The sequence below is a fragment of the Anthonomus grandis genome, chromosome 5 (assembly GCF_022605725.1).
Source record: "Anthonomus grandis grandis chromosome 5, icAntGran1.3, whole genome shotgun sequence".
Taxonomy (NCBI): domain Eukaryota; kingdom Metazoa; phylum Arthropoda; class Insecta; order Coleoptera; family Curculionidae; genus Anthonomus; species Anthonomus grandis.
Genome location: NC_065550.1, coordinates 2033640 through 2046217, shown reverse-complemented (window position 1 = coordinate 2046217; position 12578 = coordinate 2033640). Strand labels below are relative to the sequence as shown.

The 12578-nt window shown below is 30.6% G+C and overlaps 2 protein-coding genes across 6 annotated transcripts in view; one reads left to right on the top strand and one right to left on the bottom strand.

The window, feature by feature from the left end:
* Positions 1–10953, top strand: part of LOC126736544 (uncharacterized) — a 28003-nt gene extending 17050 nt beyond the window's left edge. The window contains exon 5 of the mRNA XM_050440947.1: positions 10496–10953. Within this exon, the coding sequence (XP_050296904.1) occupies positions 10496–10545 (50 nt within the window). The 3' untranslated portion in view covers positions 10546–10953. The remainder of the gene's footprint in view (positions 1–10495) is intronic.
* Positions 1–12578, bottom strand: part of LOC126736543 (uncharacterized) — a 736497-nt gene that overhangs the window by 364315 nt on the left and 359604 nt on the right. The gene's annotated exons all lie outside the window — the stretch shown is intronic.

Below are 12578 nucleotides of genomic sequence, written 5' to 3'. Positions count from 1 at the left end.
ATGTGTTTTATGTGGTATCTCGCTTATGCGTGGAGACAGAAACTTGCGGTTTTCGCGACAGTTTGCTACTTTTTTGGAAAAATTAATATGCCGTTGTCAAAACTTTGACAGCTGTTATAATTTTTATTCTACAGGGTGTTTTTTAAAATTTTAGATTTTCGAACACTCCTCGTATCTTTTTTACTATATAACATATTGAAAAAGTAAAAAATGGCTTTGATAGGATTTTTTTCCGTAGAATTTAATTTCGGCAACCATTTTATTGTACGGTTTTTTATTTTTGAGAAGAAAAATAAAATATAGTCTTCTTAAATAGAACATTCTATACAGTGCTTTTCTGTGAAGTCCTCCCCCCCATTTATTTTTTGAACGGGTCAAAAAAAAATTTTTGAAACTTGGCATAAGTAAATTGGTCTATAGATACTATTTTTCACTGTAAACTAGGTAGTTGTAAATTCCAAGATGGCGGCTGGGCGACATCTTGAGAAAAAAATTTAAATAGAAAGGGGGGTCGTGTGGTACCTCATTTTAAAGGTCTCAATGAGTACTTTATAACCCTGAAATATTAGACCCATATCTTAACTCGTTTCAAAATGGCGGCCTAATAAAAAAGTATTTTTTTTTATTTTAACGTTTTACATTTTTATGATTTTTGAATAGGTAAAAATCAGTGTACGAAAATAAATGCGTCACTATTTTATTTTGACATAAAAACGACAGTTCTAAATGTCAAAATAACACATAAGCGCCATCTTGAATAAATGCATTAAATAGAAATCTTGTGTTACCTCATTTAAAAGGTTTTATTGAGTACTTTTAATATTTATTACATGGACAATTTTTAAATCCAAAATTCAAAAATTATAAATTATTTGTATATTATTATTAAAAACGTTAATAAAATCGCAACAGTGTATTTTTTTGGCTGTTACTTTTAGACAGGTCAAAACGGAGTCCACCGAGTCCATGTAATAAATATTAAAAGTACTCAATAAAACCTTTTAAATGAGGTAACACAAGATTTCTATTTAATGCATTTATGTTATTTTGACATTTAGAACTGTCGTTTTTATGTCAAAATAAAATAGTGACGCATTTATTTTCGTACACTGATTTTTACCTATTCAAAAATCATAAAAATGTAAAACGTTAAAATAAAAAAAATACTTTTTTATTAGGCCGCCATTTTGAAACGAGTTAAGATATGGGTCTAATATTTCAGGGTTATAAAGTACTCATTAAGACCTTTAAAATGAGGTAGCACACGACCTCCCTTTCTATTTAAAATTTTTTCTCAAGATGTCGCCCAGCCGCCATCTTGGAATTTACAACTACCTAGTTTACAGTGAAAAATAGTATCTATAGACCAATTTACTTATGCCAAGTTTCAAAAATTTTTTTTGACCCGTTCAAAAAATAAATGGGGGGGGGGACTTCAAAGAAAAGCACTGTATATTTATAGACCCTTAAATTGGTCGTATTTTACCCTTTTCAAAAATATGCAGTTTTTTTCAAAAATAATCAAATAAATAACGATTTTATAAATTTAAATACAAAATTTGATATAGTAGCCCATGAATTAATAATAAAATTTATAAAAATTCTTATAATCGTAATTACACCGAGTTGTATTAAATATATCTAATTCTATATAAAAAAGGAGGAAACTTGTAACTTAAAATAAAACATTAAATAAATTAACAATAATTACTAAGGAAATGCCACTACATATATAAAATTATAAACATTGCTTAAATTGTAACCCATTTTCTCTAATACACAACCGCTATAGCTTGTGGATTCTTTTCAAGGCTTCCAGATTAATCATAGCACGACGTCTTAATTTTCTACAAGCATCTTCAATAGCGCCACGCATATTTTGAAATGAATCATATCGCCTTTTGTAAACCTTATTTTGAAGATAGCCCCATACAAAAAATCTAAAATCGAGGGTCAGGTGGCCACTGAATAGGTTCATTTGTCCCGATCCAATGATTGGGATACCTTCATACATAACATATGCAATTTTTCTTTCAAAAATAAAACATGAGAGACTCAACCCAAATCTGCCCTGACGTTCTCTTGGAAAAATGTTATGCGGATTTTCTTGTGCCTAGTTTCGTGAATTATGTCTATTTAAAATTCCACTACTTGAGATAAATGCCTAATCCGACCATATAACTTGTCTCTTAAAATTTCTGGTACGACACCGGTCTACGAATCAATGACAAAATTGAAGGCGTGTTTGGGCATCGCTAGGATGTAAATTGTGAACGAACTTAAATTTATATGGCTTAAATTTATTTTTTCTGAGTATTCTTTACACTCTCGATTTCGAAATCCCTACATCACGCTCATTTTTCTAGAAGACTTTTCTGGATCTACAGCAACACTTGCTAGCACGTTAATAGTTTTCTTCAATTTGTAAGTTATAATTTTTTTGTCTTGGTTTTTTAAATGAACCATATTGTATTAAATTCTTTTTAATTTGGTTAAATAATCTTGTATTAGGCTGAGGCCTTTTTGGATAGCTATATTATAAAAAATAATAGAATTAGAATTACTTCAGGAAATTCTAAATTAAAAAAAAATCTTGCCTCTGCCTCTGGAAGTAAAGTTCAGCTGCTTCATCCGCGTTGTAATTACATTGGCTCTAGCAAGAAATCATATCATACTTATGCCGATTTTCAATTCTATTTTGCAGAGCCATTATTTTATTGCTTAAAAATTGATAAACATAAATTTATAATTTTTTAATACTTTTAAGTCTTGCGGCAGAAAGTTTAAATTATTGATTGAAGTGTCAATCATCTCCATGGTTACCGATTATTAAAAACTAGTATTTCGTTTTGCCCTTCGCAAAAAAGTTTTGCAATATTGCGGTACATACGATACAAATATACGATTGTATTACGATTAAAAGCACCTATTTTTTATAAATTTTATTATTAATTCACGGCCTACTACTCGATAATCAACATTTGTACTTAATTTCTAAAAGCGTAATTTATTTGATTATTCTTGAAAAAAAGTGCATACTGTTATTAATTTTTGAAAAGGGTAAAATGCGACCAATTTAAGGGTCTATAAATATACAGGGCGTTCCATTTAAGAAAACTATATTTCATTTTTTTTGCTCAAAAACCTACCAATAAAATGGTTACCAAAATCAATTTCTACGGAAAAAATCCTATCAAAACCATTTTTTACTTTTAAATATGTTGTAGAGTAACAAAGATACGAGGAGTGTTCGAAAATCTAAAATTTTTAAAAAGACCCTGTAGATTAAAAACTATGACAGCTAACAAAGTTTTGACAACGGCATATTAAGTTTCACAAAAAAGTAGTAAACTGTGGCGAAAACCGCAAGTTTCTATCTCCACGCATAAGCGAGATACCCCATAAAACGCATGAAAATGGGACACCCTGTACTTGGGCCGGCTAATGTTAGAGGAATATCAAAAATAATAATATACACATGGACTACTGAAGATTATACATACGGGAAAGGTATTTTTAAAGTCTAAGATCGTGTTTAAGTGTTTAAGTTAAGGATTTACATTAAAGAGGCATCTAGTTTTAAACCCAAAGAGTTACATATTTCTTCTTCTTCCTTCGTGTCTCCTGAGTTTTCTCAACAGTCAATTATGGTCTAAATGACTATGACTATTCAAACCAATTTCTGCATTCTCATCTCTAGTATTTGTATACTGAGTAAAGCGTTTTATTTCAATTTTTTACACGCACGCCCCACTGTGTAGTGAAGTTAGGGGTTTTCAGTATTGAAACACAGTGAAAGAGGCTCTTCCATGACCATGCCACCGGCTAGGGTTGAGAAATGATCTGAAAATTGGTTTAGAGGGAAACGAATGGACAAAGAACAACTACGTGTTGACTGGTTAAAAGTTAACTCGGAAATTGTATATCTTCTTCTTTTTCTTTTAATTTAAATAGTTGGCACTAGATTTTTTTGTCTTTTATACAATATTACGGAAATTTTCACAAATACACAATTCAATTTATAGACACAACAAAGATATAATATAATTTATAGTACTACCTATAAAAATTTTAACAAAAATTAATGTGACTCTTATTTTTCATAATTATACATTAGAACGAAACGAAAAATTTTACTAGACCGCAAATTAGGCCTGTGTTCATAATTCTTTATTTTCTACATTGATACAAAGACAAAAAAAAGTTTTTGTTTCCTTTGTAAGTAAATAAATATGTTATTCTACTATAAAGAGCAGAGGAGCCGAGAAGGGACAACTAGTAACTAGGAGGAAATTAAAAATTCAAACAAAATTGCAAAACAAGTGAATCGACTTTCAGGGGATTATTCAAATTCAAATTCAAATTCAAAACAAATTTATTTATCATGAAGGTAAATAAATAATCATATACAATATTGTAGCATAATAATATACATATGTTGTACAACCCACCAAATACATGATAAATAGGACCATGCCTCGATTATAGAGAACCCTTTACACAGGTTCATCATAAGATAGAACCTGTGTGGCATAGCCCTTCAAAAACCTTAAAAGTAAAAAGTAAAAAAAAAAAGATTTTCTTAATTAATCGAGACATGCATGTGTGGAGTATCATATTCAAGTATTTAAGTAAGGCGAAGCAGGCGGGGGTTCTGGATATGCAGGAAAGGTAAATTATTTAATATTTATAACAATAATAAGTAGACAGCAATAGAAGACCGAGCGGCTCAGCTCTTTTAATTTTTATTGTAGATTAAGTATTGTTTTTTTGAGAATCAAGCAGTTTATTATGAATATATTTTTTATATGCAGTAAACGGAAAACTTTTGCAATTAGCCGGAAGTCTATTCCAAAGTTAAGAGGCGACAAAAACAAAAGATTTTTGAAAATTTGCTGTTCTATGTTGTGGTATTCTAAATAAATTTATAAATCTAGTGTTATGCTCATGAAGAAAATTTGTAAAATTGTTAGCTAAATATAATGGCTCCCTAGTTTTTATAACTTTATACACGAAGGAATACATGTGATATTTTCTACGATTTTTCATATTTAGAATTAAGTTATTGTTTAAATAAGGAGAAATGTGACTTCTAAATGGAATTTTGTAGGAAAAACGCATACAACAATTCTAAAGATTTTGTATTGAGTAAGCGGAGTCTTCAGTCAATGAATCCGAATATACCACATCACAATAATCAAATAAGGATAAAACAAGTGTGTTACATAAAAAATATTTAGTTTTAGGAGGTAAATGATTTTTTAAGTCGTAAAGTTTTCTTAAGCGCATGTATGCAATTTTGAGCTTATTCTTTATATGTGTTTGAAATGAAATACCGCTATCAATGTATACTCCTAAGTTTTTGACCTCTCGTACTACTGGTAGCTGCTCATTACGAATTTTTGCATTTAAAGTTGTTGCTGCATTAAGGGCGTTCTTTCCACCACCCAGAAAAATTATACATGATTTAGACGAATTTAATTTCAAATTATGGTCGCAGGAAAAGTTATCTATGTTTTCTAAATCCTTATTAAATTGTTCTTCTATTATGGGTAGAGTTTCACGTGAAAATGAAGTATACAGCTGGGAATCGTCAGCATATTGTTGTAACATTGAGTACTTTATGCAGGATTTCATATCTGCAACATACAATGAAAAAAGCAACGGCCCCAAAATAGAACCCTGGGGAACACCGGTAGATACAGGATAATAACTTGATTTTTCAGTTGTAGAAGCCTTGTTGATTACTACGCAATTCACTCTATTATTAAGATATGACTTAAAGAAATCAATCGCGTTATTCGAAAAACCAAAATAATAAAGCTTTGCTAATAACATTTCGTGGTTTAAAGTATCGAAAGCTCTACTAAAATCCAATAATCCAAGACATGTTATTTCCTTTTTTTCCTCATTTATCCTACAGTTATTAAGAAGGTGTACTAGACTCGTGGTAGTGCTAAAGTTCTTTCTAAAACCCGATTGGCAGTCCGGGATGATATTGCAAAAATCGATAAAGCTGCATATTTGTTGGTGCACAAACCTTTCTAAAATTTTAGAAACCAGAGGCAGTATACTAATGGGTCTGAGGTCTTTAAACCCTTTTGGATCAGCCACCTTTGCTAGAGGTTTTAAAATAGCTTTTTTCCAAATTGTAGGATAAAAATTTTGTAATAAGCAGCTATTTAAAATATTTAATAATGGTTTTGTAAGATATGGTAGGCACATTTCTAGATCTTTTAAGCCTATGGAGTCTTCACCTATTGCGTTACAGTGTATTGTTTTAATGATTTTAATTAATGTTGGCTCATCCAATTGTGTAAAATTTAGGTAAGACCTTGTGTCAAAATACCTATTGGCTTTATAAAAATTAATTTTTTCATTTGAAGTTGTATCAGCTGTAGTATTTAAACCTGAAAAATAGTTCCTAAGAGCAGTTGCATTTAAAAACTTGTCTGGTAAGCCAGAATTCCTCTTACAGCCAAGGTTTAATTTTCTTGCAGCATTCCAAAATTCTCTTCCATGCTTTTGTGACATTGTGTTGAAATAGGTGATTTTTTCCCTCGCAACAGCATGCTTAGTGAAATTCCTTAATTGCCTATAGTACTGGAGGTGTGCTTCAGTTTTTTGTTTCAAATATCTACGATGAGCCTTATCTCTTTCTTTCATAAGAAATTTAATATTATTTGTAATCCACGGCGTAAACGGTTTTTCTTTTACCTTTTTGGATAATAGCGGAGCATGTTTATTTATTAAAAATAATATATTCCTATTAAATATGTCAATCTTTTTATCTATATCTTGTGTATAATATATATTATCCCATGGTAGCTGTTCTGCGTCTAAGTTAAACTGATCGCGATTTATATTATTATAATTTCTCTACTGGATGTATTTAACAGTATCACGTCCCTTGGCAAAATCCAAAACAGTATATACCATATTATGGTCTGAAATGTCTGGCGAAATACTTACTGAACCTGATTTTTTTATGATTGATGATTGGTTTGTTATAATAACATCAATGAGGCTGAAACTATTTGCAACAAAATTTATTCGAGTAGGTTCTGTAATAACCTGTTTTAGGTTAAAAATTTCTAAGAGTCTTTCAAGTTTTTTTTTCGGTGAATGTTGTTTTAAAAAGTCAATGTTAATATCTCCAACAAAGATAACCTGATCGTAAAATGGCAAGGATAAGCTACATATTTCCTCTAACCAATCAATAAAATGATCCGCATTAGATGAAGGCGGACGATATACAGTTGTAAACAGAATTGATCTTTTATTTATATTAAGTTTAATGCTAGCATATTCAAAATCAGCTGAAATTACATTAAAATATATATTTTCATTTTTATATTTGTTTGTAATGTATATCCCTACGCCTCCACCCCTTCCTACTCGATCTCTCCTAATAAGTTTGTATCCAGGAATTTCGAAGCTGCTGCTATCATGCTCAGGAGTTAACCACGTTTCTGACAGTCCCAAAATGTCAAAGTCGTAATCAAACACATAATTTGAAAATTCGTCAAATCCGGTATTCATCGATCGAATATTAGAATGCGCAACAGTAAAATTCATATCTACCCTCTTATAATCTTGATTAATCAAATTATCTTGCTGATTAACCGCTCGTATTGCTGTATTAACCGCCATCACCCCTTAAAAAATATCCTGACCTACGCACATCCACCCACCCCCTTCGCCATGACACTAAAACTAACAAATATTTAATGCAAACTATCAACCATACATTCTCAAAACATAAATTTAATTGAAACAAAACGCATATCACAACAGCAGCACTCACTATGCTTTGACTAAACATTATTGCATAGGTGCACCTTGGCCTATTTAAATAATATTCACAAGATATAAGATTACATCCTTGAGATTTAAATACATCAAAAAGAAAATTAATAAATGAAGTGATCACATTGGATCTTGTGTCGTAACTTAGAACCAGAAGTTATTTTTTAACTAAACTAATTTATAATTATAATTTAAGATGAAAATAATTATAATTAATCAGTGTTATATAAATATACACACCAAACTTATACACATAACTGTGATTAGAAAAACTGGATATGAAAGACAAAAGTTCATAAGCTTTAATCATTATATTATTATAATTTTAATAGAGTGAGAGTAAAAAAGATATACAATATAGGCCTTGTCCTTCCCATCTGTATAGACCCAATTACTCAAATACTGAAGATTGAGAATCTTAATACTACAAACTAAATAACTAATAACCCAAAAAATAAATGATACACAGAGAGCGTAAGTTTTTTGAAAAGCATTTTGAAAGGTAAATAATATAATATGGAGTTTCCTGATATAAACAACATAAAAAATGCAAGATACATGAACTGAAAAAAATAAATAAAACAAAAACCAAAAAAAAGAAAATTACAATAAACCGGAAAAAAAAACACCATATTCAAGTCGTTAACCTTCTTTGATCAATTCAACACATTTACACTTTGAACCCAACTTAAAAATAAAAACACTTACATTAGTAATTACTCGGGTCCTGATTGTTGTAGTTCTTCCTTGTAAGTTCACCCAGTTTGTCTTCAGAATTTATTAGCACTTTAACACCTTTATCCACAACAAACACTTGCCCCCCTTTGGTCCAGCAGGAGTTTTTATATTGAACTTGAACTTTTTTTAACAAACTATGCTGGGAAACCGTAAGCAGCTCGGATAACATGACTTTTGTCCCCTTCAACGACTGTTTACTGTAGAAAACCAACTCTGGCAAAATGAGACTACAACTGGCCTAGGTTTTAAGGCCAGCTGTTGATCTTTACTGCCCAGCCGGTGACAAAAATTTATATCATATTTGCGTACCGGAATATTTATTTTTGTAGAAATGAGATCAATAATACCTTCGTACAGATCGTCATTTGAATTTTCTTCAATGCCGTGAACTAATACGGTGTTCTATTCTATTGGTTGCCGTACTGTGTTTTGACACTTAAAGGTTTAATTGCGTAATGTTTTGACGGATATTATTTATGTTTTCTAATACAGTTTTTTCAAAGGTAGAAAATCTTACTGATAACTCAGAAATATCCTCCAAATGAGAGTTATCCCTTGAGGTGGATGTCGATGTGGTTCTTGCTTTTAGATTCTTCTTAAAGCTGTCAAATTCGGTTTTAAACTGGGACGCCATTTGCTCTACTCGTTCATTCAACTTTTGGATTTCGGGATTTTGACTTACTTGGGCGTTTGACGAATTAACTGTATTTCTCCCCATGGCTGGAACTACTTAAAATAACACCTTAAACACTTGTAACTAATTATTTTTACATTAATAGGATATAAATTAATGAAATTTACGGACCGAGGTGACCGAACGTTGTACTTATCTACGCCGGCGCATTATATTTTATGACAAATGGCAAATAAATGGCAAAAATAATTAACAAATGCACTTTAAGTTACTTTATCAGTAACTTTTTAAAACTATTATAATTTCGTGTAATAAATTATGTTAGATCAATTTTTAAATTTTTTTGGTTTTGACTTCCCTCAATTTTTGTTTTTAAATTTTGCGGTAAGATGTTAAGAATTTTCGGAAGCAAAAATAATACATTTCTTTGCAAATGAAATTTGTTAAAATAATATGATTGTATTTCATTATTTCACTATTTCATTATCAAGCTCAGTGAAAATATGTTTTATTTTTTTATAGAAATAAAGACTTATACTTACAAATAATCCTCTTAGGTTTAAAACGTTAAATTAAAAATCAAGATTAATTGTAGGATACTGGCTATTTTTATATAGAATTATCTTTAAGATTTTGTTTTGGCACACCTTTAAAATCTGCAATGCAGTTTCGCGAAGACCACCCCAAATTGGTAAACAGTATCTTAAAATAGACTCTACAAGGGAATTATAATTGTTTTTCCATTTAGAATGTTTCGAAGCTGGCAAAATTTGTAATATAGTTTTCATAGTTTTTTTCTGCCGTTTCGATAGCGTGCTCATTCCAGCGTAGATGTTGATCAATATATAAGCTTAAGTATTTAATTTTATTCATTTTCTGTATATTTGGACAGGTACAAGTAGTATTTAATAAATTACAGATTGTAGCATCAATTTTAATATTAGGTTGTTCCGGTTGATCGGCAGCCGTTAATGAAAATGCTATAAATTTAGTTTTTACAACGTTTAGGTTTATTTTATTGCAAAGCAATTAGTCGAATCATTCTTCAGCAATTGTCCCAATTCATTATTATAAACTAAAAATAAAACTGGTTCAAGGACTGTGCCTTGAGATACTCCAGTACCAATGACCGTCCCGTTACTTAATGCCATTACATCGCACTTTTTGGATACGATTTTCTAAATATGATTTAAAAAATATCTCTCACCCCAATACGGTCCAGTTTCCTTAATAGTAAGGAGTGAGAGACCGTGTCGAATGCTTTAGCAAAATGCATATAGATTGTGAAGCATTTTTTATTTTGCTGTATTTTAGATTGTATATCCCAGTACCAAGAAAACACAGCATCCTCAGTGCTTGCCTGAACCCAGACTGTTTACTATAAATGAGATTTTGTGATTCCAAAAAATCCACGAGGCAGGCTTTAACACATTCTTCCCATAATTTGGAAAAGTTACTTAGAAGTGAGATTGGTCTATAGTTTGTCATTTGATATGGGTCGCCACTTTTGAAGACTGGAGTAACTATAGCAGTTTTCCATTCTAGAGGAATTTTTGAAGTACTAAAAATTAAATTAATTACATGTACTAAAGGCTTTAAAACACAGGTATGTATTGATTTCATTAATTTGGCGCTTATACCGTCTTCACTCGAAGAAGACCCTGTTTTTAAAGAGTTTATATCAGATACAAACTCTTTTTCGTTGTCTGGTTTTAGAAAAAATGATTTATTTACAGCATAGTTACTTTTGTTGTCTTCATTTGTGAAAATAATTTTGCTAGCCATTATTTTCCCAGTTTTTGCAAAAAACTTGTTAAAAAACTATCTATGATATATTCTAGTTTTTTTATCTTAACTTTTGGTATCATAAAATTTCTGTGACAGGGTTTTTCGGTAAGCCTATGTTTTCTAAGATATGAATAGAACATAAATTTGTGTTTTTTTGTGACTCAAAAATTTTAATGTTTCTCACACACTAACAAGTAATTGTTGCTTCGACTTATGTTTAAGAACTAGAAAGACAGTTTTCTAATATAATTTTTATGGCTCAGTAGATTTTTGTTTGTAATGTTAATGCTTGTAAAAAATAGGTTTGTAATTTTATAGCCCTGAGGATGGCCTAATATAGACCGAAACAGTTTTATTTGACCTCAAATCGAATTGATTTAGCAAGAAGCATAACAAAAGCAATTTATAATATTAGACGAAATATGTAGCCATAACTTCAAGTAAGTTATTTTCATACAGTGTGGATTTTAAGCATTGAATGTCTGATTTATCTGAATGACTATTTCCCAAGTTAATGCCCAATCATTGTTTTAAAATCATTTAATCAACTATAGCCTGTATGTATAAATGTATGTTTGTAAAAAACAAACATACATTTAACATGGTGGGCTCTTACTAAATCATTATTAGACATATAATCTGCATTCTGCAAACATTCGATTCTATTCAGTAAAACTACAGCACACAAGGAATATAAAAGACCGACTTTAGCCAGCCAAACGTTAAACGGGCAATTTTATCATCCATACGTTACACAAAGTGCATAGAGAAATTGTCCATTAGACCGTAATCCGACAAACCGGCAAACATACCTGGATTTGGTCTAACCCAGATTAGTTACGCACTTCGGCTTCTTTATGTTACGTAACGTGTAACGTAAATTCGGTTTGGAATATCTGGTTTTGAGGCACGAGGGCGAGTTTAGCCTTTTTCGAATAATTTAAATGAAAAAGGTGGATGGTTCGGTTTTAAAAACGTTTTTTTTTTAATCAATACATAAATATGTAGACTACAGACTTTCTATTTTCTTAAATTCATATTTTATTACTAAATAAGGTTTTAAAGACGGTTCATCTTATTGTTTAATTTATTAGAAGTGTTTCTAGAACTAACCTCTAATTTATCCTTAAATAAACAGTCCAAAGTACTAAATTCCAAGTGACTTAGAAATGAGTTTAACGTGAAATAGAGGCATTTTAGTAACACGCTGTTTAAAGTTCTATAATGGCACTTCACTTCTTTCTTCAACCAAGTTGTTCTAGCAACGTTCACGGCAGTTTTTGATGAATTCGTTCTTGTTTTACACCTCAGATTGATGACTTTCAAACCGAAAAAACGAGACTATTCTTAGTCATAAAAATATATAAATCTTTCAGTTCTACAGGTTGGTGATAAAGTAAGGAATCGTTTCATTATCTCGTAAATTTGGTTTTAAAATCGCTCAAACCCGTTAATTTATTTTTTTTTTCGTGGTTTATTTTGCGAACAAGAATTTATACAGGATGTTTCAAAAAAGCTTTGTTTCAAATTGCAACCCAATTTTTTAATTGCATTTTTGGATTGCTCTTACAATTCTAAATATTTTTCATGTAGCATGTGCTATACCTAA